We start from the raw sequence: 26,788 nt of genomic DNA on the forward strand, positions 1-26,788 counted from the left end.
TGTCTTGATGCATTTTATTGATCCACTGGTCAAATAAGCATCAAACTTTTCACATTGTAAAATAAAATAGGACCATTGTTTTTCACACAAAAATGCCAACGAGGTAAGCATGATGAAAGAAAAATATGACAAGTCTGTTATTTTGCCCTCCAAACAGGCATAATAGATTTGTGAAAATTGAACAGAAATGGCCCAATAAAATATAAGTGTGCTCAATAAATTTGGAAATATAGCACTTTTAACTGGATCAATTCCCTTCATAAAGATTAACTACACAAGTCAACCTCTCCTTTCTCATGTAATCTGGTACGGTTAGCACTGGTAATAAAAAAAAGAAAGAAATGTCATTAAATAACAAAAGACAAAATAATTTAGTCAACTTACACACATGTCCTCTGAGAGGATGACCATTTTTTCACAGGTTAACAAAATGTTGTTCTATTTTGATAAAGTCTTAAAAACAACAAGCATTCAGTAAAACAGTGTGTTTGAAGCTCTTTCGATACCTTCACTTTCAAAATAGAAGTCTCTGTGGCACCACACTAAACAAAATAAACGTGCTGCATTTTCAAAAAGTTTTTTTTTTTTCCTCTATGAGTCCAGCGGCGATGTGGTGTTCCGAGCTCGCTAAGAAAAGCTCCAAGTTACAAACAGCCCTTTTACTTGGACTCTCCCAGCAGATGCACAATGAGTTCATACGTGGAAAGCACGATGGCTGTGTTGGGGATTTGTTTAATTAGCTGTGGAATGAGTCCTCTATAAAAAGCCGCATAGCCTTCCTCCAAAGCTATTAACCTCCCGGTCTGAAAGAAATGCTTGTACTTGCTGCCTTCCTCACGCAGTCTTGTCCGAATGACCTCTGTGGAAACAAAACATGTGTTTTTTATTAGTCTTTTGCTAATCACCGTGTGTCAGAAGACTAGACCGGTTTGTGCGTTTTACCATGTGGGTACGCTATGCAGGACGCACAGCCCTTTGAGAACGCAGCGGCTACCATTAAGCTTAGGAAGTCGGACGCTCCTTTCTCCTTTTCACTATTTGGGGAGCCTAGCTGGTTCTCAGCCAGGTGTTTCTTGAGAGACTCATAGATGAGGAAGCAGATCATGGTCTCGGAGATGCCGGCGTAGGACGCAGTGAGACCGCGGTAGAAACCCCGGACACCCTCTGTTCTGTAAACATGGCGGGCGCACTGCAAGGCATTCATCTTCTTCTCTCCTCTGGCTCTGAAAAGGTAACAAGTGAGCTTTAGTCAATGACAAAATCACCAGCGAGGGAGTAAAGCTTCATGTTTTTGTCATCTTTTTTTGGTATGGTAGGGTACAGAGGCAAGTGAGGGACAGGAAGTATAACTGCACACAGTCCCATGTCTACTGCCTTTTAAGGCTGCAATGATTATTTGATTCAATCAATTGCTTTGTTTGATCATTTGATGAGTTTAACTAATAAATATGTATAAAATCGGGACTACATGTACGCTGACATAGTTTCTGCATAGCCACTGTAATAGAGTGCACATAAAAGCGGTTAAACATTTTTTTGATTTCATTTTTTAATGTTAAAAGTGCAATTTCAATGTTGATGTGTAATTATTAGGGGGAAAAAAAGAATGATGGTTATGGCAAGCAGACATTTTTTGTTTATTTCAACTATTTTCCCTAAAATACTTCATTGATACTATAAAGTGTGTGGTATTCGATTACTCAATTAACCGAACAAACTAAATAATTTCTCAATTACTGAAATAATCGATAGCTGCAGCCCTAGTGTTTGGCTAGAGAAAGTGTCAAGGAAAAAGCAGAAGTTGAAAACCCTTGTGTCGTGGGTAAAAGTCGGAGAACTATGTAAATGAATAGACACGTGGATAAGACAAAAGCAGTTTAATTCTACTAATTCTGCACTTTAGGCGATAAAGAGTACTGTTACACATTTACTAGTAATTCATTAATTATTCGTATTCACATAATTTTACATTTTGAGTAGCTTCATGAATTGTCATTTTAGGACTTAGTTGGGGTGTGTAAAGATTTTTGCTTATGTATAAATTTACAAAACACTATAAGCGGTAGAAAATGGATGGATGAATGGATGGACTAAATTATCAGAGTATAACCTTTTGAACAGTAAACCTTTACTTATAACAACACACTTTTGTTTGGACTTAAAAATATCTGTCAATCTGTAATCTGGTTAAACAATTCCCTAAGAGATAATGAATAACAAGAATAACAGGCACAGTGAGTGGTTTGCTTGGAATTACTCAAGACTTTGACTTTTCATGTTGAAAAAAACAAAAACGCTTACATACTTGGCCACCCTGCCGGGTACGTGTGTAAATATAGGCTCTTCTTCTGCACACAGGCCAATGCGTCAGTGTTGTGTATTTATGGACACAGATCACAAGCTCAGTGTCACGTAGTACCTGGCCCAGGGACGGGCAGGCGGCTGTACTGGCAGACTGATAGGGGTTTTGTTGTATACAACATTCTAGGCTGACTTTCTGATCATAAAGAGCTGGAATGATTGTCGGAGGCAAGTGCACAAACAGAGCAAGTGTACTTCCGGGGAAAATACTCACTTTCTCTCAAGCTGCATCCTGGTTTTTACCATCCAGACAGGGTTCATCAGAGAGTTTGTCACAAAAGCTGTGGCACAGATAAAGGTTTATTTGACAATGCATAATGGATCTTCATTTCTATTGTGCTGTGTGTGTGTGTGTTTACATATGCTGGGTGCTCACCTGCAACACCTGCTGAGGACATATGCACAGCACCGCTGTTGGGAACCAACACCGCATTGAAGAGCTCTTTGGATTTGGAATATGCAGCAAAGTAAATAGCTCTGAAACACAAGAGAACAAACTGGTGAGAACCCCTGCAACAGAAGTTACCGGAAGGATTGGTGCTGGTGAGCAGATTTTCTATCCAGGAATCAGAGAATGTATTTTTTAGCTTCTGTGCCGTTCATTATGTTAGTTGATTGTCCAGAGCGTGGTTCCAGAAGTGGGTTTCCCTGCACCTCGCTTCTGGAACACACTGTCACCACACCAGAATGGGCTGAATCAGCACTGGGAACCACAGCGGCCAAAAAATCCGGTCTGGACAGGAGCGGGACCATGTCCAAGTTGGCTAGTGGACTAGGGGGGTGGTAGCTTGACAGACTGGGCAAAGGATCACAACGCGGCTATTCATTAACCCAGGAGGGGAAAATAACCCCATGAGTGTCTTCTGCTGACAGTGTCAAAGTCCAATCAACGTTTTGTTGCAAGTGTATCGAGGCGCTTATGGTTTTACTACTACGTGGATTGTTGCGCTTACACAAGCTATATAAAGGCACATATGAGACAAATATAATTACAAATGATCTAGTTTGGGGTAAAAAAATCAAGTTCAGCTCAGTTAAGCTCAACTGGGAGCAATAATGTATTGATTAATCGAGACATCCAGCCTTATCTCCTGCATCTTATGAATTAAACAGCTGCTCAGAAAACACATAACCATTAATGTGTGTAATGTATACTTGGAATTATGGCTGGGCGATATATCGATATACGCGATATATCGCGGGTTTGTCTCTGTGCGATATAGAAAATGACTATACCGTGATATTCGAGTATACGTTCTCACGCAGTTGCTTTTAGCTGCTGGCATTACACTACAGGCTCTCCTCGCTCTTTCCTGTGTCTCCTTCTCACAGACAGACAAGCGCACCTTCTTACACACGTCACATACGTATACACCCTCACGCAGCAAAGAGGTAGCAGCATGGGTAACGTTAGCTGTGATGCTAGCGCAGCCGTGCGAGTGGTAATACGAGAGAGAGAAGGTGCGAATCTGGTAACAAATGAAGGAATAATGAATTCCCCAAAAACAGCAGGGGGTCCATGGTCTGGCGGTGGTTTGGCTTCAAGTGGGAATATGTCGAACAGACAACCGTCATTTGTCAAGTGTGGGGCAAAAGCGTTGCTATAAAAAGTAGCATTACTGCTAATATGTAGCATCATTTGAAAAGTCACCTGCTAGAGAATGAAGAGTGCTTACTCCGCATGTCAACATCACCGTTCGGTGCCACACGCCCACACCATCAAAATGCAGAGGCAAAAAATTCCAGATCAACACCGTATGAATTTTTAAAAAATTTTTTTTAGTTGTGATTTCCTTCTCTGCGTGAAAGTTTTAAAGTAGCACATATTAATGCAGTATGAAGAAGAATGTTTTAATGTAGACACATAGAATCATCATACTGCTGTGATTATATGCATCAAGTGTTCATTCAAGGCTAAGGCAAAATATCGAGACATATATCATGTATCGCGATATGGCTTTAAATATCGCAATATTAAAAAAAGGCCATATCGCCCAGCCCTACTTGGAATAGGTTAGTGTTCAGTATTCTTTGTGCGTAATCGCTGACTTGCGCACCAACTGGCAGGAGTTATGACATTGGCACATAGATCAACTTTGTGTGACAAAAAACACAATATGTACACAAGGTGGAACAATTTGGCGTGTCAACTTGGACTTTTCTTTACCTTGAGGGAGCCACGCCTACTAGATTTGGCCCCAGACCACGGAAAAGGGATCTTGGTCCTTCCTTTTCTAGAATTGATCTGAAATAAAAAAACAAGATCATGAATTATTTCATTTTCAATCTGTACCCTTAATTAACACTTATGAGTGCACTCACATTGGGCTATTTCAACCATGAGGTGTGCCTGTGTTTGAGCTAACAGCTCTGACTTAATGCATAATTTATTGTTTTTATATTTACAGTGGTACCTCGGTTTATGTATTCCACACCTTTCATAGGATTTGATGAAAACTTTACACAAAAGTTTGTCAGTTTTTATATACCGTGTCGGCACGGCCACACAACTAACAAGTCTATTGGAGTGCCCAAACAAAGCATCCCCCACAGTCTTGTTGTGTTATTAATACACTGTGTGAGTCTAATTGGGTTCTTAACATATCTTTATTACAAAACTAAACGTCCTGTCAGCTCCTCAACCGGAAGCCATCCTCCCCCAGCTTCTATCACCCCTAAATGACGTTATCCCTGGTTGACTATGTAGTTGTCACTAATAGGAATGGGCGATATAGCCTAAAGTCTATATTGCCATAACGATATATATCGCAATATATTATTTGGTATATAAATGATACAACCATTTCAAAATGAGTTACAAAGGCTCCTAATTTGGCTGCTCACATATGCGGTAACAAATTGCATCATTTCCGGTTGTATTTTCCTCTCAAAACTATTATTAATCTACTTGATAATTTACTGTTAATAGCTGCTTACCTTCTGTTGTAACATGTTTCTATCTAGGGGTTAATATTTTTTGCAAAGTTTTGTGTGGACTCCAGTAAAGACTAAAATATGTAGTGTAGCATATTTAGCTATTCCTTGTTCTTTAGGCCTGCAGTGATATTGGTACGTATACGAAACAGTTTATTTGATGGCATTGAGGCGAGGATTAGTGACTTGGAAGCAGCTTTGCACTGTGGAGGGAAGTTAGCCACTAGCAAGGACGCTATATTGCGTAGTGGACACGGTCGTTCGCTTGTCGCGGTCATGTTTGCGAGACACAGCTAGAATCTGTCGTAAACATGCATTATCATGATATGATGATAGTATTAAAGACCAAATTAATATCATTGATATCGTATATTGTCTATGTTGCACAACCCTACTAACCAATAGTTACACCACGAGTCTCTGTGCTTTTGTTTGTATTGAGTACAGCTACAAAATAACCCACGACGAGGCCAAAGAAAGTTAGAACTGCCAGCACTTTGATGAAGTGAGAAACACTATTGAATTCAATAAATTATCTCTACTCATCGCTGAAATCACCAGCTACGGTCTTCAATAAAAGGTACAAGTGAGGTTAAATGTTCATTTATCCATTACATCCACCATTTATAGCCAATGTATTGTACATATTTTTCTGCATGTAAAACTATAGTTAGTGTTTTGGGTTCATATTTGTCTGGAACAAATGTCTTAGTTTTTTTGTACGATTGAGTAGTTTTTTCGTATGATTGAGTCTTCGGCTGACCTTTTGGAACGGATTATTAATCAAAACTGAGCTACCACTGTATTTGTGTTGAGCAAAGTGGTTGTTCTATTTAATAACTAGCGAGAATAGCACTCAATTATATGACATATCTATGATACACACAATAGTCTACTCACTACTGTATTGCTCAAGTACAGCACATATTGCCAAGTGTGAGTGTTTATGAGTGTACTCACTGATAGGTTTACAGTACATGTTGATATACACAGACATTCATTTAATGTAATGGGACCCTGATCTCTTCATTGAATGGATATTAAAACACATTCCTGAAAAGATGCCAAGTGTTATGTCAGATGTGGTCACTTGAGACAGACCCTCTGCCCCGTGCAAGCAATTGGCTTGTCAGCCACCAGCCCCCCACTAAATATTTAACTCTTTGTGAGCTTGTGACCTTCATTTTGCAGATGACTTGGAGTTTAGTGAAGTCACAAGTAACACAGTCAGTGTAGGTTTCTGTGACGTGTGCACAGCCAACCCATTCAATCTCTCACGGTTACACCTGTTTCTTGAACAACTGCAAGGTGAAACCCCTAATAAACATGGCTGACAAGTGATACGACTGTATGCTTTTTTTGGTCTACCGTAAAAACACAAAAGTCGGTCAATGGAAAGAGGACACAAACAACTGTGGTAACTCCTGAAAAGGTAAATAAATGTGTACCACTGAGAACAATAAGTGTCTAGCACAGTGGTTCTAAAAGATTTTCACCAAGTACCACTTTCGAAAAAACTTGGCCTTCCAAGTGGCACCATAATGACCAACATTAAAACACAGGAGCATAGTAGGCTCCTGTGTTCTCCTGTGTTTCATTAAAAACAAGGCAGAGGTTTTATTTAACAAGTATATTTAATATTTTTGCCCACTGTAACTTCACAAAATTTGAACAGTAACACTGTGTTTAAATATAGGAAAATAAAACACTGCACTTAAATCAGTAATTATTTCTAGTGGTACACTTACCACAGTTTGAGAATAACTGGTCTAGCATTTGCAGTCATAGTTTACAGCATTCCAGACGGGTTAGCATTCCAGCGAAATCATCTGGGTGTAATTTTACACTCTGCGGCAGCACCAACCTTAAACTTTTCCCTTGCGTCCTCCTAGGGTGTTTCTACTCTTTCCAACCTCATAAAAAGGCTTGTGTTCCTGAACATCTAATAAGAAAACCACTCATTGACACCGGAAGTGATGTCTGATGGAAAATCCTAGGTTGTGTCACAGCATGCAGCTGTTTAAGACAGCCTACTTTAATCCTGCTTTATGTGGGACAGCGGTATTTATTTATCCTAGAGAGAAACACATAAAACAGCATAAAAGGCATTACATAACTAGTCTAATACAGTACTCTACATACACTTTAATACTGGGAGAGTCATGCTTTAACTCTATATCCTTGGATGCCCACAAGATATTTCCAAAGGTGTGCAGCTAACAATTACAAATCCAAGCAAGGCAGTCAGTCACACCAGCTGTGGATAACACTGTGTTCCCATCTTACGAACGGCACATGCCTTCAGGCATGACATATGGAGCATGAGTTGACATGGGTACATACCGTAAGACTTGCACAAGCCCGGGCGTAACAGTCCCTGGTCGGATAACGCCGGTTCCGCTGAGGGTGCCGAGCTGGACTTGGAAAATGGGCCGCAGGGTGAGACCAGACGACTGCAGGCGTGTCTTTAACACCTCTAGGGGGCAGGTCACGATGGCGCCCACTGTACCGCTGCATCTGCAATAATGAAAAGCGATTTATTCAGCAGACTGTGGAGCCTTGAAGATAAACAACCAACTTGATGACAGAGAAGCAAGTTATTCTATTTTAGTAGTTCAAAAAGTGAAACTCTTACATTCAACTGTATGAATTCCCTATAAACTAAAATATTTCTGGAATGTAGTTCTTCGTTTCCTGATAATTGTCACGATTATAGCTTACAGATAATTAAAATACCCAAATTTGAATACCTCAAATATTTAAAAAAAATAATAATCCAAAATCGTAAATTATTGGTTCACGCTAATCAGCAAAATTCTAACACTTCCTGAGCCTTTAATTGGTCTCTTAGTCCGAACTCATTAAATCAATCAACTTGTACATAATATTCTATTTATTAGGCCACACCTGTACAATTCGATATATAACCCCACGTTTTACATCCCGCCAAATGTTGGGAGTTTTCTCCGTCTTCATGTGAGACATCAACATTTTGAGTGAGACCCCAGCTCAGTGAACACTTTAAATAATTCATCAAACATCAAATTAAGTAATTTTACTTGATCAAGCCTTTTGTAACATTCCACAATACAAAATAATAAAATTCTCAAAGCTCGGATATCGGTATTTTGATTGAAACTTTTATTAGTAGATTGCACAGTACAGTACATATTCCGTACAATTGAACACTAAATGGTAACACCCGAATAGGTTTTTCAAATTGTTTAAGTCGGGGTCCACGTAAATCAATTCATGGTACATATATATACTATCATCATAATACAGTCATCACACAAGTTAATCATCAGAGTATATACATTGAATTATTTACATTATTTACAATCCAAGGGGTGGGATGAGGAGGGTTTGGTTGATATCAGCACTTCAGTCATCAACAATTGCATCATCAGAGAAATGGACATTGAAACAGTGTAGGTCTGACTTTGTAGGATATGTACAGCGAGGAGAGAGCATAGTGAGTTCAGAAAGCATAAGAACAAGTATATACATTAGAAATACATTTGGTTATTTACAATCCGGGGAGGTGGGATGTGGAGGGGGGAGGGTGTTAGTCAATGATTGAAGTTGCCTGGAGGTGTTGTTTTAGTGCGGTTTTGAAGGAGGATAGAGATGCACTTTCTTTTACACCTGGTGGGCGTGCATTCCATATTGATGTGGCGTAGAAGGAGAAAGAGTTAAGACCTTATTTAAGATCGGAATCTGGGTTTAACGTGGTTTGTGGAGCTCCCCCTGGTGTTGTGGTTATGGCGGTCATTTACGTTAAGGAAGTAGTTTGACATGTACTTCGGTATCAGGGAGGTGTAGCGGATTTTATAGACTAGGTTCAGTGCAAGTTGTTTTACTCTGTCCTCCACCCTGAGCCAGCCCACTTTGAAGAAGTGGGTAGGAGTGAGGTGTGATCTGGGGTGGAGGTCTAGAGGTAATCTGACTAGCTTGTTCTGGGATGTTTGGAGTCTAGATTTGAGGGTTTTGGAGGTGCTAGGGTACCAGGAGGTGCAAGCGTAATCGAAAAAGGGTTGAACGAGAGTTCCCGCTAGAATCTTCAAGGTGCTTTTGTTGACCAGAGAGGAGATTTTGTAGAGAAATCTTGTTCGTTGGTTGACCTTTCTGATTAACTTGGTTGCAATTGTATCACAGGAAAGAATAGCCTCTAGAATGGAACCTAGGTAGGTGGCCTCATCTTTCCTGGTGATAACAATGTCACCCACTTTTATAGTATCGTATTGGAAGTGAAAAAGTTGTGTAGGGACACAAATATTTTTGATTGTGTATCATTCATGGTTGTCGACTTCTTTTTACACTTGTGTGACAGTCATGAGGAGTGCCTAAAAAGTGGGGTGGTTGCAACACAGCAAACTTTTTTGCATTACACCTTTGTCGTTCATCATTATGGTGTTTTTTTACGCTTTATACATAAGTGTTTTTTTATTGTATTATAGTAGTTCACATCTTTTTTACACTTACACAAATACTAAAATGTGTGCAACAGTGTTTGCATGTCTCTGCACCTTATTGCTTTTTTATCCTGCACTACCATGAGCTAATGCAACAAAATGTCGTTCTTATCTGTACTGCAAAGTTCAAATTTGAACGACAATAAAAGGAAGTCTCTGTCTGTTATTAAAAGTAGTGTTATGATCTATTTTTGAAAAGCAGTTAACTTATCAAGAATGATAGAAATTATTTTTCAAAAAAGGTTACTTCAAATGTCTGTAAAGTGTTTGATCCCAAAACAAATTTTTTCTATTACTTCCAATGTTACTATCATTGTGTGTGACTTAGTTGTTCACTGTCAATAATCAATTATTACCCCTGCTTATGCAATGTTGTTACTTCCCCACAACAACAATTTAGTAGCTACTGAACCATTTTTACACACGACTAAATGTATTTATATTATTCACATGTGAATAATGCTGTATAATAGACTGTATTTATGTTATTCACATGTGAATAATGCTGTATAATAGACTGTATTTATGTTATTCACACGTGAATAATGCTGTATAATAGACTGTATTTATGTTATTCACATGTGAATAATGCTGTATAATAGACTGTATTTATGTTATTCACATGTGAATAATGCTGTATAATAGACTATTTATATTATTCACATGAGAATAATGCTGTATAATAGACTGTATGTATGTTATTCACATGTGAATAATGCTTTATAATAGACTGTAATATATTATTTACATGTGAATAATGATGTACAATAGACTGTTTGTATTATTCACATGTGAATAATGCTGTATAATAGACTGTATTGGCGAAGTTGGTAGAGTGGCCGTGCCAGCAATCGGAGGGTTGCTGGTTACTGGGGTTCGATCCCCACCTTCTACCATCCTAGTCACGTCCGTTGTGTCCTTGGGCAAGACACTTCACCCTTGCTCCTGATGGGTGCTGGTAGCGCCTTGCATGGCAGCTCCCTCCATCAGTGTGTGAATGTGTGTGTGAATGGGTGAATGTGGAAATACTGTCAAAGCGCTTTGAGTACCTTGAAGGTAGAAAAGCGCTATACAAGTATAACCCATTTATCATTTATTTACACTACCGTTCAAAAGTTTGGGGTCCCCCAAACAATTTTGTGGAATAGCCTTCATTTCTAAGAACAAGAATAGACTGTCGAGTTTCAGATGAAAGTTCTCTTTTTCTGGCCATTTTGAGCATTTAATTGACCCCACAAATGTGATGCTCCAGAAACTCAATCTGCTCAAAGGAAGGTCAGTTTTGTAGCTTCTGTAACGAGCTAAACTGTTTTCAGATGTGTGAACATGATTGCACAAGGGTTTTCTAATAATCAATTAGTCTTCTGAGCCAATGAGCAAACACATTGTACCATTAGAACACTGGAGTGATAGTTGCTGGAAATGGGCCTCTATACACCTATGTAGATATTGCACCAAAAACCAGACAATTGCAGCTAGAATAGTCATTTACCACATTAGCAATGTATAGAGTGTATTTCTTTAAAGTTAAGACTAGTTTAAAGTTATCTTCATTGAAAAGTACAGTGCTTTTCCTTAAAAAATAAGGACATTTCAATGTGACCCCAAACTTTTGAACGGTAGTGTATGTTATTCACATGTGAATAATGATGTATAATAGACTGTATTTATATTATTCACATGTGAATAATGCTGTATAATAGACTGTATTTATATTATTCACATGTGAATAATGCTGTATAATAGACTGTATTTATGTTATCCACATGTGAATAATGCTGTATAATAGACTGTATTTATATTATTCACATGTGAATAATGCTGTATAATGGACTTTATTCATATTATTCACATGTGAATGGACTTTATTTATATTATTCACGTGTGAATAATGCTGTATAATAGACTGTATTTATGTTATTCACATGTGAATAATGCTGTATAATAGACTGTATTTATGTTATTCACATGTGAATAATGCTGTATAATGGACTTTATTTATATTATTCACATGTGAATAATGTTGTATAATAGACTGTATTAATGTTGTTTACATGTGAATAATGCTGTATAATAGAATGTATTAATGTTATTTACATGTGAATAATGCTGTATAATAGACTGTATTCATATTGTTCACATGTAAAAAAAAATAACCTAAGAGTTTATTGTCTATTGTGAGCGAACTGTGGTGCTGAATTTCCCCCAGGGATCAATAAAGTACTTTCTATTCTATTCTAAAGCGTCTTCAATATGTACTTAATAATGTCTTAGCATGACCTCAAGCGTCCATCTTGTATATTTACAGTAAACTTGTACAAAGTAAGAAAGTTTGGCCACTCTGTTCAAAAGAGGTCGGGTTAAAATAAGAAAGTTTGGCCACTCTGTTCAAAAGAGGTCGGATTAAAAAGATGAAAGCATTTCCATTCCCATGTTACGTTGGGGTTTTTTTTTAAACCTAATGTATGTACAGCTTACATTATGATTACATTAATTTACTGTACGTGTACAGTAGGATCCTCCTGAATTTAAGGCACTGCCAAAAGGGGACCTGATGAGTGTTCAAGGGTAAAATGGCGTCATTTTAACGAAGCATCTGTTGTTAAAGGGTGACCTTAACATCAGGGTGTCGTTTGTCACTTCGCCGGAACACCTAAAATGCCTTTTTAAGGCTCTACAAAACAGATTGAATGAAAGATTATGCAAGGCTTGAGTAGCATTAAGCTAACACGCAACGCACACATTACATAATAACACGGCGAGACGTAGACTTGCACGTACGTGACTAGCAGAACCGCTCCTTTAAACGTGGCGTTATATATCAGTTTGTAGCGTTTGTTAAGGCAAAAGTAGATGTATATGTGCGTATTCATATCTTCGTCACATTACAATTGACTGGCGGCCCGGGCATCGTGCTACCTTAGCCGGCTAACATCAGGCAAACATCCCGCGGATGTAACGCGGGTTCTTATCACCTTGTAAAACGATATGTTGCCGGGTGAAATAACGATACGGGACAATTTTCAGTTTCGTTATCACTTTAAATAGTAATAATAAACACGTTGGCAGTATTTATGAGATAAAACGAGAATGACGAGACATGTCAGAATGTTACACAGCAATAAAGAGGAAATGCTAACACCAGCTAGCTAGCTAGCTGGCTAGCTCTATGTGACGCTCGAGCCCGGCGCGGTTTTAGCATGCAGGCTAGCAGCCCGGGAACTTGAATGTTACTTTCAAGTGTTCAAATATGCCTCTGACACCATGATTACATTTTCGTTTGGACATGTTCCACTCGCAGGCAGCGTTGCCAGGAGCGATGACTTACCCCCCAGCAAAGAGATGCAGCAGCGTGTCTTTCTGTGCCATCTTCCTAATCCTTCTCTCTCTCTCTTTTTTTTTCAAGCGGCGACCATATTAACTTGATATGTGTTGTTAAACTAACGGAATCTACAGCGACATCGCCTTCCGAAGTGTAGCGCTTCTCATGTCTCCTGGCTGCCCTATGAGCCGGTTTGGGCGGAGCTGTCACCAAGGATGAAGGCTGAGCTGCCGAGGAGGCGTGACCCCCCACGATGACGTCAGTGAGCCGGACGAGGGTGTTGTCTGTGACGTAGGTGCACGTGCTCGGTGCGCCGTGTCTTTTGGACTAGCTGGGAGCTTTTGCTTTTGTTGTTGACGCAGACAAAAGGTGCAATAACAACAGCGAAAGGTCAATTCTGTGAAAGTGTTGCGAAATTAGAGCGAAGACACATTATTTTTTGGAATGTTTATTTCGTTTATCTATAAGTTAGGTTAAAGTACCACTGATAGTCACACAACACACGTGTTGAAATCACCCTCTGCATTTGACCCATACTCTTGTTCCACCCGCTGGGAGGTGAGGGGAGCAGTGAGCAGCAGCGGTGGCCACGCTCAGGAATCATTTTGGTGCTTTAACCCCCCCCCCCCCCCAATTCCAACCCTTGATGCTGATGCAAACTACTTACATAACATAAATGACCGCCATAACCACAACACCAGGGGGAGCTCCACAAACCACGTTAAACCCAGATTCCGATCTAACAAAGGTCTTAACTCATTCTCCTTCTATGGAATGCACTCCCAACAGGTGTAAAAGAAAGTGCATCTCTATCCTCCTTCAAAACCGCACTAAAAGAACACCTCCAGGCAGCTACAACCCTAGACTAACACCCTCCTCCCACCACATCCCACCTCCCCGGATTGTAAATAATCAAATGTAAATAATCAAATGTATATACTTGTTCTTATGCTTTCTGAGCCCACTATGTTCACCGCTCGCTGTACATATCCTACCAAGTCAGACCTACACTGTTTCAATGTCCATTTCTCAGATGATATAATTGTTGATGACTGACGTGCTGATATCAACCAAACCTAACCCCCCCCCCCCCCCCGGCGCAAACCCCCTCCACATCCCACCCCCCGGATTGTAAATAATTCAATGTATATACCGGTACTCTGATGATTAACTTGTGTGATGACTGTATTATGCTGATAGTATATATTTGTACCATGAATTGATTAACATGGACCCCGACTTAAACAGGTTGAAAAACTTATTCGGGTGTTACCATTTAGTGGTCAATTGAACAGAATATGTACTGTACTCTGCAATCTACTAATACAAGTTTCAATCAATCAATCAATAATGGTAGGTAATGGGTCCCATTTTTATAGTCTTTGGTATGACTCGGCCGGGGTTTGAACTCACAACCTACCGACCTCAGGGCGGACACTCTAACCACAAGGCAACTGATCAGTGGAGTAGTTCTCAAACTTTTTTCTACCACCTCAGAAAATACTTAGCTCTCCAAGTACCACCATAATGACAAACACCTACTCGGTGGCCTAGTGGTTACAGTGTCCGCCCTGAGATCGGTAGGTTGTGAGTTCAAACCCCGGCCGAGTCATACCACAGACTATAAAAATGGGACCCATTACCTCCCTGCTTGGCACTCAGCATCAAGGGTTGGAATTGGGGGTTAAATCACCAAAAAATGATTCCTGGGCGTGGCCACCGCTGCTGCTCCCCTCAACTCCCAGGGGGTGATCGAGGGTGATGGGTCAAATGCAGAGAATAATTTCGCCACACCTAGTGTGTGTGTGACAATCATTGGTACTTATATAGCATTAGTGGCGATGGGAATTATGTATCTCTTAAGAGATCCGGTTCTTTTAGCTCGACTAACTATAACGAGTCATCTCTTTTGGCTCCCAAGGTGTCTTTTTTTTTTCTCAGAGTCTTTTGTTACTTGAATTATTCTATCACCAAAAATAATGTGTAATTATGTCCACACAATTTTTGTCTATTCCTGGTACCTGGGATTGGATACCGGTATTCAATGGCACTTTTGTGGGTGTTCATGTGTTAATTAATGTTAGTTTGTTTGTTGACAAAATCTCATTTTTTAAACAAACATATATCAGAGAGCTAATAATACTGGTGCTGTCCAGTTGTTACACCTTGAGTGCCAACACTTCGGAGTCTCATTTACAAGTATTATAGAGTAGACTTTGGATGCAGTTGCAATTTCAGGACTTTAGATGGTAGTACTCCATAAGCTACGGTGTGTTGCCTAGTCAGAGAAGAGTTTTTGTTATTAAGCTGAATCTAGTCTTTTGTTGCGCTCTAAAAAGTGTTTGTATTGTAAACATTGTACCTATTACACACTTGCTGTTTGATTGTCACGTGCATCTTAGTTGTAGCATTCATTATCAAATTTGGAGTTGAAATCGCTATGTAAAATCGCTAATACTAATCTTTAGCATGTCTACGGCAAATCCAATATATAGTAGCATCGAGCTAGCCCATTTTCAAAAGTGGAATGTTTTCTCTCAGGTATACTTGCTTTGTTGGCATGGAAAAGTGTAACATGACATAGAGGCACTCCGACTGCGTCCGCTCTGAATGCTGTTTCAGTGATTGTTTGCCTGCCAAGTGTTTCAGCCGGCCGTGAATTCCTGTGCAACAAAGGTATTGAAATATGGTACCGTTTAGCTCTACATGAATCGATACCAGATAATCCCCGGTACTCGAACGGCATTTGGTACACATCCCTAGCCATGGGTGAGCTGAAACTTTACCACAGCTGATGTTGGGTGACACGTGGGGTACACCCTGGACTTGTACAGGATCAATCGGTATATCATACTCAACCTTTTTTACTTCTTAAATGCATCACTTTTGTATTTTCAGTGTATTTTAAAATGTGTGCAAAATTTGCTGCATTTTTCAAAGTCTTATTTTGTCACATCTCCAGTCATTACTTTTGAGTGTCTGGAATTAGTGACAGGTGAAACAATACAGAAGCATCAATGCATTAGTGCAAATATATATATATATATATATATATATATATATATATATATATATATATATATATATATATATATATATATATATATATATATATATATATATATATATATATATAAAAAAAATATATATATATATATATATATATATATAAACACACACACACACATATACATATGTATATCTACAGTCGTGGTCAAAGGTTTACATACACGTGTGAAGGACATAATGTCATGGCTGTCTTGAGTTTCCAATAATATGTGCAACTCTTATTGTTTTGTGATAGAGTGATTGCAGCACATACTTTGTCACAAAAAAACATTCATGAAGTTTGGTTCTGTTATGAATTTACTATGGTTCTACTGAAAATGTGACCAAATCTGCTGGGTCAAAAGTACACATACAGCAACATACATTATACATTTTGGTGATGTAGAAAAGTTACAATCAAATCAAATTAGCTTCATGGCATGGCCTCTTAACTTTATATGAGTGATTATGATTGACGACACCTGTTGACTTCTCTGAGCCCATTTAAATAGGGCTCATGTGATGCAGTCATTAGACTTGGTTACAAACGCGACAATGGGAATGTCAAAGGAACTCAGCACAGATCTGAAAAAATGAATAATTGACTCCAACAAGTCAGGAAAGTCACTTGAAGCCATGTCAAAGCATCTTAAGTTCCCAAGAGCAACTGTGCAGACAATTGTTTGTAAGTATAAAGTGCATGGCACAGTTTTGTTACTGCCACGATCAGGAAAAAAACGCAAGCTATCACTTGCTGCTGAGAGAAAATTGGTCAGGATGATCAAGAGTCAAAAAGACGGTCTGCAATGGATTGGAAGCTGCTGGAACACAGATGTCAGTGTCCACAGTCAAGCGTGTTTTGCATCGCCATGGACTGAGAGGCTACCATGCAAGAAGGAAGCCCTTGCTCCAGAAGCAGCACCTTAAGGCTCGTCTAAAGTTTGCTGCTGATCACATGGACAAAGATAAGACCTTCTGGAGGCAAATTCTGTGGTCAGATGAAACAAAAATTGAGCTGTTTGGCCACAATACCCAGCAATATGTTTGTAGGAGAAAAGGGGAGGCCTTTAATCCCAGGAACACCAAATCCTACCGTCAAGCATGGTGGTGGTAGTATTATGCTGTAAGCCTGTTTTGCTGCCAATGGAACTGGTGCTTTACACAAAGTAAATGGGACAATGAAAAAGGAGGACTACCTCCAAATTCCTCAGGACAACCTAAAATCATCAGCCCGGAGGTTGGCTCTTGGGCGCAGTTTGGTGTTCCAACAGGACAATGACCCCAAGCACACATCAAAAGTGGTAAAGGAATGGCTAAATCAGGCTAGAATTACTGTTTTAGAATGGCCTTCCCAAAGTCCTGGCTTAAACCCCATTGAGAACATGTAGACATTGCTGAAGAAACAAGTCCATGTCAGAAAACCAACACATTTAGCTGAACTGCACCAATTTTGTCAAGAGGAGTGGTCAAAAATTCAACCAGAAGTTTGCAAGAAGCTTGTGGATGGCTACCAAAAGCACCTTATTGCAGTGAAACTTGCCAAGGGACATGTAACCAAATATTAACATTGCTGTATGTATACTTTTGACTCAGCAGATTTGGTCACATTTTCAGTAGACCCGTAATAAATTCATAAAAGAACCAAACTTCATGAATATTTTTTGGGACAACCAAGTATGTGCTCCAATCACTCTATCACAAAAAAAATAAGAGTTGTAGAAATTATTGGAAACTCAAGACAGCCATGACATTATGTCCTTCACAAGTGTATGTAAACTCTTGACCACGACTGTATGTACAGTATACACATACTTATATGTCAATATCTATATCATATATCTAGCCTTACATACATCTATTTAGGTCTATCTATATATGTAATGTTCAATAATACAAACATTGTATTTTTAGGCGAAATGTGATGGGAAAAAATGGGTTTGAACTGAGGAAAATTATACCTCACCTACCCAAAGCTGCATATTTAGTGATTGGACTTGTCCGTGAAAACATTTATAGTATTCAGCCAAAATTCATTGATTTGACATCAGTACAGTATTAAAACATCTAAAGTTAGCCAGAATAGGGGGACTGCCTACATAAGGTTAGAGTTGAGTAAAAAAGCACAAAGCTCACATATGCTCAGGCCTTTCAGTTATATAATACAGTAGTGTTTATCTCTTGCTGATGTAGCACTTCCTGTGTGTTTTCAGACAACTACTGTACCTGCAATTACTCCAGTTTTGATAAGAAATGGAAACAACAGGAGATAATACGCTAACAGCCCCATCTTAACATGGCGCAGTCGGGAACAACAACCAAGTGTGCTGCTGGTTTGCACTGAAGTAAACATGTGACACTGGTGCTGCTACATGGAGCATATACTGTATATAAAGCGCAAGTGATTGCATGCTATGTGCCATAAACACTGGAATGTTCCTACTCTTACGCTGCAGCTGTAGTTTGAAAGCATACAGAAAGTACTGTATTATTTTTATCTGACTACATTAACTGCACAACCAATTGTACTGTAGTATTGCAATTAGCCATATTCCAGGAGGCACTTTGTATGAATTGCTAATATTGTACGAGGAGGAATAAACAAAGAGGTCTCTCACCCAATACAACGTTTGGACATTTGAATACCAAACAGTGACTGACTCCAATTGAGAAAATATAAAACATGTAAGAAATGGATATCACATTATATCTGTTGTCAAGTGATTTGTTGGTTTAAGCTTTATCATAGTCAGATGGTATATTTAGATACGCATCTATAAACTAAACCAGTATTACTGTCTATGAAATTGGTGCAACAATGATCACATAAACAACATGCAGCTCTTGTATTAATTACTAATTCAGTGATTCTTTGTGGTACACCAAAGAATCACTTGAATAAAAGTACAGTGTTTTATTTTCCTATACTCAGTGTTTCTGTTCAAACTTTTGTAGAGTGTTAGTGGCTAAAATATGTAGTATATTTGTTAAATACAACCTCGCCATTGTTTTTAATAAATACTTACACTACTTTATTTTAATGTCAGTCATTAGGATGGTACTTGGAGAACCAAATGTTTTCTGGAGTGATACTTGATGAAAATTTGAGAACCACCAGACAAATTAATCCAGAGCAAACTGTAAACATACTCCTGGTATGTTTTTATAAATACTTTCTTGTTTGGAGTTTAAGGTAGTGGTTTAGTCGTGGGCATAATGCATCCACTGGGTTCGGCGTATTTCTACTGTAGTTCCAATGTTTTTCACCAGAAACAATCCAAGGTTGAATGACCTTTCAGTAAATACATGCATTTGGTCGTGGTCGCCATCTGCTGGAAGGTGGCTGTATTGCACCAAGTATACAGGGATTTTCAAGTTGTAGCAAAGTGAGCATAATGCAGTTGGGGCCTTCCCCATTCCCTAAAAAACTGTTTTTCTGTAGCATATTTTATTGTATGTTTCTACAAACTCAGTGATCTGAAACTCGGTCCGTAAAAGTATTCAAAGCGCTTCAATTTCTCCACATTTTGTTGCAGCCTTATTTCAAAATGGAAAAAAAAAACCCATTGTTCTCAAAATTATAGAAAATACCCCATAATGACAATGTAAAAAGTTATTTTTTTTTATTTTGCAAAATTTATAAAAACAAATAAAATCAGTATTCACAGGCCTTGTTCACGACTTTGTTGATGCACCTCTGGCAGCAATTACATCCTTAAGTCTTTAAATACGATGCTATAAGCTTGGCCCGTTCCTCCTAGCAGCACCTCTCAATCTCCATCAGGTTGGACTGGATGTGTTGGTTTTCATCAAGGACGTCTCGGTACATTGCTGCATTCATCTTTCGCTCTATCCTGGTGTCTGGCATTCACGCTAAAGAGTTCAATCTTTGTCTCATGGGACCAGAGAATTTTGTCTCATGGTTTATGAGTCGTTCAACTGCATTTTAGCAAACTTTTTACTACTTACTGCAACTTGAAAAGCCCTGTATACTTCGCTTCTGTACCATACAGGCAGGATTAGTGGATTGCTGCAGAGATGGTTGTCCTGGAAGGTTCTCCTTTCACCACAGAGAAATGCTGTAGCTCTGATAGTGACCATTGGGTTCTTGGTCACCTCCATGACTAAACTAAGATGAATGCAGCAATGTACAGACATCCTGGATGAAAAACACTACCTATCCAACCTGATGGAGTTTGAGAGGTACTGCATAAAGGAATGAGCTGCCCAAAGATAGGTGTGCCAAGCTTGTGCCGTCATATTCAAAAAGACTGGAGGCTGTAATTGCTGCCAAAGGTGCATCAACAAAGTATTGCGCACAGGTTCTGTACACTTTAATAAATTAGCAAAATTAAAACAAAAACAGGTCACATTGTCATTATGGGGTCTTGTTTGTAGAATTTTGACGACAAAATGACTATTCCATTTTGGAATAAGAATGTAACATAACCTGTGGAAAAAGCGGAGCACTGTAAACACTTTCCGGATTTACTGTAACTTTGAATTCTAGAGTAATTACAGTCTTAATTAATAGTATTTAAGGCTGAATCCTATTATAAAGAACAATAATGCAGCGAAATTTACAGCACAACCAACAAAGAAACTTCCTTTAAGCAAGCGGAAGGGTCTCTGACCATTTCCTGGGGAACAACTGTGGCAAAATATAGAAAAATAAGACTTTTTTTTTTAATTTTTTTTTTTACATTCATGTCTCAAGGGCTACCATAGAAAATCATTTGGAAATTAGTTCAGATTAGAAAATGTTTTTTTCTCAAGTAGATTAAGTCTTCTGGCAACTTTAGAAATCCCTGACCAAGTTCATTAAGTCACTTGTGCTGTGACTCAAACAGGCCTTGTATAATGAGTTCTAGGTAGTACATACTTTCAAACACAAATATAAATGGAAATAACCTTTAATAGATACAAACAAGTCTACATTAATAAATGCAAATAAAAGGCAAGAAAGAAAGGAATAGAAAGGTGTGGCACATGCAGACTGAGGATAACACAGCTGCACATTTATCAACCTAACAGATATGGCATTTGACAATGTTGGAAGCGTAATATTTTACTAGTATTATAGAATCAGAGCAGTACTTTAGAGGATTGTCTTTCTGCTTAGACTTTGATTGAGGTGCGTTAAAGATTTACCGTTTGTTTTGGCAAAACCCTTTCAGTTTTATAGTTTTTGCCATACTTATCAAAAACTATCAGCTGCGCCCTGATATGTACCAGTCACTTCCACTGGTTTCTACTTTGTGTGCCAACCTGTGTAAAATGTGGGTAAAACAACACTAAGAAAGAAAACAATAACAATGAGATACAACCGGGGATATTTCTTGCAGATGCATGCTACAAATCACAGTGACATCCATACAATTTCAAGCCTGCTGAGATATTTCCTGTCAGATGTCTAAAGTGTGAGTAGAATACATCTTTTACTACTGCAGGAGTTCAAAGTCTCGCTACATAACTGTCTCACTGGTGTGGTTACTACCTAAGGCCTGTTTGCTGATCTGCTTAAAAACGCATTTAAAAAAACCAAAACGTTTCTTTCAGTGTAACATGTTCAACAAGTGCTGTCATCTTGTAGTCACACAACATAGAACATGGTCTAATTCATCTAATGCAATCAAATTTTAAAAAGACAGTGCTGGCTGAAGTCAAGAGAGATACTGACCAAAAGTGACTCGTTGCACCAAAACGGTGACCGCCAGGGCATATTTTCTATCAGTATGTGCATAGAGCTCAGAAATTCCTGAATTAAAAAAAAAAAAAGTTAGAGTACAATTGCAAATAGTCGTTAAAATAGAATAAGAAACTCAAAAATGAGTCTGGTCGCTAATCAGATAAGCATACTTGCTAAATCATCAGTGAGCTTGGATCTGTCCAACAGGCTCAAGGAAATGTTGTCAAACGAGTTCAACCAAAGGATCCCAGAGAAGCAAGAAAGAAAGCATACGCTAATGTGACAGTGCAGTCATTGGTAGAGCAGGTAGTTCTTGAGAAAGGCCGGCAGGGGCAGCCGGTGGATTTCACCTAGACGTTCTCTTCCTAGTGCCACCCTCACAGAGCGCCGACACAGGTCCATCAGAGAGAGAGGTTCAGCTGAGGAAGAAGAGACAGAACAGTTTATGCACAAAAATATCGATCTGAGTTTTCAGTAGCTTTACTAATAATTGCCGACTAATACATGAAATAAAAATTAACATTAGATATATTTAGATTTGGGCTGTCAAACAATTACAATTTTAAAGTCAGAGTTACTGGGGTTTAATTTAGATTAATCATGATTAAATATTCCTTTGAAATTTATATTATCACGTTTCACTTTGCATGAGCAAAGAAACTCAAACCCACACCACATACTTCATAGTGAAATTGTGTTGATACCAAATGGTAAACGGTACAGAACAGCAACAAAAAAAAACTCAACCAGGTATAGATTTTCCTTTGTCCCACTGGCAATCAAAGCACTTAACAGAAAACTACTGTAATAACCGGATGCAATATCAAGGACTGCAATTTTGGGATAGGGCAATACGGGAGGTGTGCAATATGGGGGGAGTGTAATGTGTGATCTCATAACTAACTGATATACCTGCGCACTGTTCACTGTCGTCACTGTATTGTCGGATGAACTGTATGTATATATATATGTTAAGTAAAACGCTGTCTTAATGTCCAAGACAAATTTCTCCTCTGAGACGAAGCTAATTATTATTATTATTATTATTAAGTAGGGAATATATATGCGCTTATGTGTTTATTCAAGATCTTTAATATATTCAAAAATGTGTCTAGGCAAACATTTATCCACATTAATGTGGACCTTTTGTGATAGCAATCTAGTATTGTGTACCTAATGTTGCGACCGGGTGAATCTATATGATGTTTTGACTGTCTGGGGAAAAATAGTGGTGATGTTCCTTATTAAAATTTATCATTTATATTTAAACAATGTACATTTTCAAAAGATGAATTATTATACTCTTGGAGAAGGTGGGGCGTGTTTTCATTTGCAATCTGGGAACACCTTCACAATCAAACCTCTCACAGACACTCAAAAGACGTGTTATAAAAGTGACTGGTAGCAAATAGTACATAAAATTTACACCAAAGTATATCCAATACAAATTATTTTTTGATGCCTTATAGCAGGGGTGTCCAAACTTTTTCCATTGAGGGCCGCACACGGAAAAATTAAAGCATGCGGGGGCCATTTTGATATTTTTCATTTTCAAATCATAAAATATATAAATATAAAGGGTCTCAGTCATTAAAATGTTAAAAATAAGTCACATTATTATTTTTTTTATTCAACGCTTACAGTAAATCTCTATATCAACTTCAGGTTGATATAGCGTTAAAAAAAAAGGATTTATGCCTTTTCTGTCAAAGACAACTTTGTTTTTTATAGTAAAACTGAAATATGCAGTATTTCCCCCAGCGCCCAAAACATTCAGAAAGCAATGTTTGATGTGAAGTAATTGGAGCCCAAAAAAGGACACCATTGATTTTAATTTATTATTATTTTTGATTAATCACAGTGAAAAGATCAATAAAATCCCATTAAATATATTTGGGATCCAAAAGGTTCCCCACTCATAAAGTGATACATTTTTATCATATATTTTTTTACTTTCAACACTTAAATTACGAGATCAACTTCAGATATATCTGTCCATTTTACGTTTGAACTATTATGTTTGTTTGTTTTATGCTCTTATGTCAAAGAAAACATTGCTTTTATATGGAAACCACACAATATATGCAATATTTTCCACATAAAACATTTTAAAGTGAAATATTTGAAGTAATTGGAGCCTTGAATAGATCAATAATTGATTATAACATTGAATTTTTTAAAAAGAATTTTTTTTTTTTTGAGCAATGGCAAAAAAAGCAAAATAAAGACAAAAGAAAAACAAACAGCCTGCATGGCAGCTTTGTGTCAACATTGCAACTGTTCCTCGTTAGATTTCACCTCATTCCACTTTTTTTAATGCTAATTTTTAATTTTTGCAATAGCATTTCCAGAATATGTGGCGGGCCGCTAAACAATTAGTTGCGGGCTGCAAATGGCCCCCGGGCCGCACTTTGGACACCCCTGCCTTATGGCTTTCCTGTCCCAAAAAATGAGGATACATTTGACCTAAAATGCAGTTTGTTGGTGTCAACGAGTTAAAAAAAAAAAAAAAACAAGAAAAAAAAGCAACAAGTTAGCTCCTCTCGCGGCAATAATTATGAATGTGTGACCATCTCTCGACAACAGTAATGAATGAACCCATTGAGTCTCAGAGATAGTCACCCAGAGCAAATTATAAATCAACACAAATGTCAGCAACTTGTACTTACGATCAAGTCCGTTTATGTACCGGATACGTATTTCACAGTGTCCCCACACAGCGCTCACCACTGGGTATAGCTTCCTGCCTTTAAGTCCTCTGAAGGCCACCCCCAGATAATGGCCATCCACTATGTAACCCAAAGTCCCTTCATCCATGTCCAAAACTACTAAGAGGGAGTCCGGTATTATGAAAGTGTCTTCTGGCTCGAGGAAGGAGGGGTATACTTTGCCTGAGTGATTCTTGCTGTCATGGTAGAGTTTACTCCTGCATAGGTCCCAACCCCAGGACTCACTGTCGCTTCCCACTAGTGCAGTGTAGCCTACGGAGTGCAGCGGCGCATCAACTGTTGCTACACCAACAACGGCGTGCGTGCCCCTCTGGCGCATCGCCCAGCTGATTTCCCACACATGCAGTCCCCGTGTATAACCAACACGGCCCCGGATGGCATCCGTGCTCTGTGCCACTGGGTGCCTGTGGAAAACCAACTTGTTATCGTCCTTGACGAAGATGTTGAGCGAGCGGTCATCGTTGTTCCACGAGTGCTGGACCTGAATGTCTGCGCTTACTGGCGGCATATCCAATAGCAGGTCCAGTCGAGAAGGCTTGGTGTGACTCAAGGCCTGTAGCTCCAGCTTCAGGGGGCTGAACGCTGGATCGCGCATATCAATTGTTTTAATGCCACCTGGGACTTTTTGCCCCATACTCCGGGTATTTAGGGAAGTGGCCTTGTCTTCTTCCTCCTCCTCCCCCCTCCTCAAGGTCCAATGGGGGAGTAGTCAACCTCAGGTCTTCTTCTCCTGTGCTCATGCAATCCAAGGCAGGTTCAATCTCTGCGGTCACTTGTTGCCAAACGTCGAGGTGTTTGTGCAGTCGACCTGGAGAGATGGGCATGGACAAAGAAGTTAACAAACCAATGAGTTAACACTATTTCTGCTGGAAGAGCAGTCAAGCCTCCTTAACTTGATAGCATGAACACCAACTTGACACTTCATTGGAAACATTTTGCGTTGCTTCCACTTTGTCTAGTTATGTAAATGGCAATATTACAACCATACAGTAACTTCATTATTACATCATTGCAAGAAAGTCCGCGCTACAGGACTTTGTACAGAAACAGTTCAGAATTATCAGGATTTCAATTCTCAGAACTTTGACATTTAAAGCAGTTAGCCAATTTTCCATGACGGAAGACATAATTGACAGATTATGTAAAAGAACTAGGGTAATGTACAGAGAACACAAGCATTGTGCTATAAGTTGGGAGAAGTACATTGGAACCCTTATTTACGAACCCTTCTTTATGCGAGCTTTTCGGTTTACGAGCTTTTCGATCTAGCCAAATATGCTTCTGTGTGGACGAACGCTGCAGACAAGAAAGCAGGTCAAAACATTGTTGGGGAGGCTTGAGCATTCCATTTTACTTGCTGTGCAGGAGAAGTCACATCTCAACACTCCAGCATGTGTTCTTTCACATTTTGACAAGTTTTGTCCATTTTGCCAACTCATTAAGAGTCCTAAAAATTCAACAGACCGGCGTGGAAAGAAGGAGGGAACCGCTGTGGAGTTAAAAAATAAAAAAACTTTTTGCAGGACTACATTCACAAGGCACTCACAAGCATGACCACAGCACAGCACATTAAGTAAGCACATCCGTTTTAATTGTGACAAAGCTGTTCTTTTCTGCGAAAAGATGCCAGAACAGAATCACCGCAGAGAAGATTCTTCTCTCATTCCAGAGCGGCACCTCACTCTTCCCGAGCGCAAACTCGTAGACACGTACGGCTACCCTATCCTCCCTTCCTTTTCTCTCCCTCTGTCTGCTCCTTTCTCCTCAGTTCTCTGCCGTTGTTTGTGTGTGCATTCTACTTTTTAAAATATTAGTTATTACTTTTTACTACACAAAGTTGATTCATCACCCCCTTACATCTATATTTGTTTGATATACAGTACTGAATAGCACTTTAGATTGTGTTAAAAGTGCACAAACCTTCACTAAAATATGGACTGTTGTGGAGGCTGGAACCCATTAGTCATATTTACATTGTTTCATATGGGGAACTCTGCTATACAATACAAACTTCTCTATTTACAAACCACGTTTGAAGAACCAAAATCAGTCCGTAAGTCGAGGTTCCACTGTACAGAGGTAGGTCCACTGTACAGAGGTAGGTCCACACAATTTATTTAGACAATGTTCACAACTTTAGGTATAGTATCATTTTGTATTTGTTTTCCATTTGTTGATGCATTAAGCTTACTTTGATCACAGTTTCCATGAAGGGTGTTTGCAGTTACTGTTG

The 26,788-nt window shown here is 38.9% G+C and overlaps 2 protein-coding genes across 4 annotated transcripts in view; both read right to left on the reverse strand.

Annotated features, from left to right (window-relative positions):
- Nucleotides 1-13,313, reverse strand: LOC133654168 (solute carrier family 25 member 33). Its single transcript, XM_062054257.1, has 7 exons — nucleotides 13,099-13,313; nucleotides 7,639-7,812; nucleotides 4,529-4,606; nucleotides 2,738-2,838; nucleotides 2,576-2,642; nucleotides 943-1,223; nucleotides 1-859 (listed from the first exon to the last, which is right to left on the reverse strand). The coding sequence occupies exons 1-7, from the start codon at nucleotides 13,137-13,139 to the stop codon at nucleotides 660-662; spliced, it is 942 nt and encodes a 313-aa protein (XP_061910241.1). The 5' UTR covers nucleotides 13,140-13,313; the 3' UTR covers nucleotides 1-659.
- Nucleotides 13,314-21,034: 7,721 nt separating this feature from the next.
- The window catches only part of spsb1 (splA/ryanodine receptor domain and SOCS box containing 1), a 74,665-nt gene continuing 68,911 nt past the window's right edge, over nucleotides 21,035-26,788 (reverse strand). For all 3 annotated transcript variants that reach the window (XM_062054264.1, XM_062054262.1, XM_062054263.1), the window contains exons 2-3: nucleotides 24,496-25,363; nucleotides 21,035-22,245 (exon numbers count right to left, since the gene is read on the reverse strand). In XM_062054264.1, the coding sequence (XP_061910248.1) occupies nucleotides 22,118-22,245; nucleotides 24,496-25,189 (822 nt within the window). In that variant the 5' untranslated portion in view covers nucleotides 25,190-25,363 and the 3' untranslated portion in view covers nucleotides 21,035-22,117. The remainder of the gene's footprint in view (nucleotides 22,246-24,495; nucleotides 25,364-26,788) is intronic.

The sequence above is a fragment of the Entelurus aequoreus genome, linkage group LG07, assembly GCF_033978785.1.
Source record: "Entelurus aequoreus isolate RoL-2023_Sb linkage group LG07, RoL_Eaeq_v1.1, whole genome shotgun sequence".
NCBI lineage: Eukaryota > Metazoa > Chordata > Actinopteri > Syngnathiformes > Syngnathidae > Entelurus > Entelurus aequoreus.

Bases quoted from the DNA above. Each gene is read 5' to 3' on its own strand.
- LOC133654168 (XM_062054257.1), bottom strand. From the start codon at position 13,139: ATGGCACAGAAAGACACGCTGCTGCATCTCTTTGCTGGGGG. The intron at 4,607-7,638 runs GTATGTACCCAT...TTTTTATTTCAG, and splicing joins GGGCTTGTGCAAGTCTTACG to ATCAATTCTAGAAAAGGAAG. The intron at 1,224-2,575 runs GTGAGTATTTTC...TTACCTTTTCAG, and splicing joins AGGATGCAGCTTGAGAGAAA to AGCCAGAGGAGAGAAGAAGA.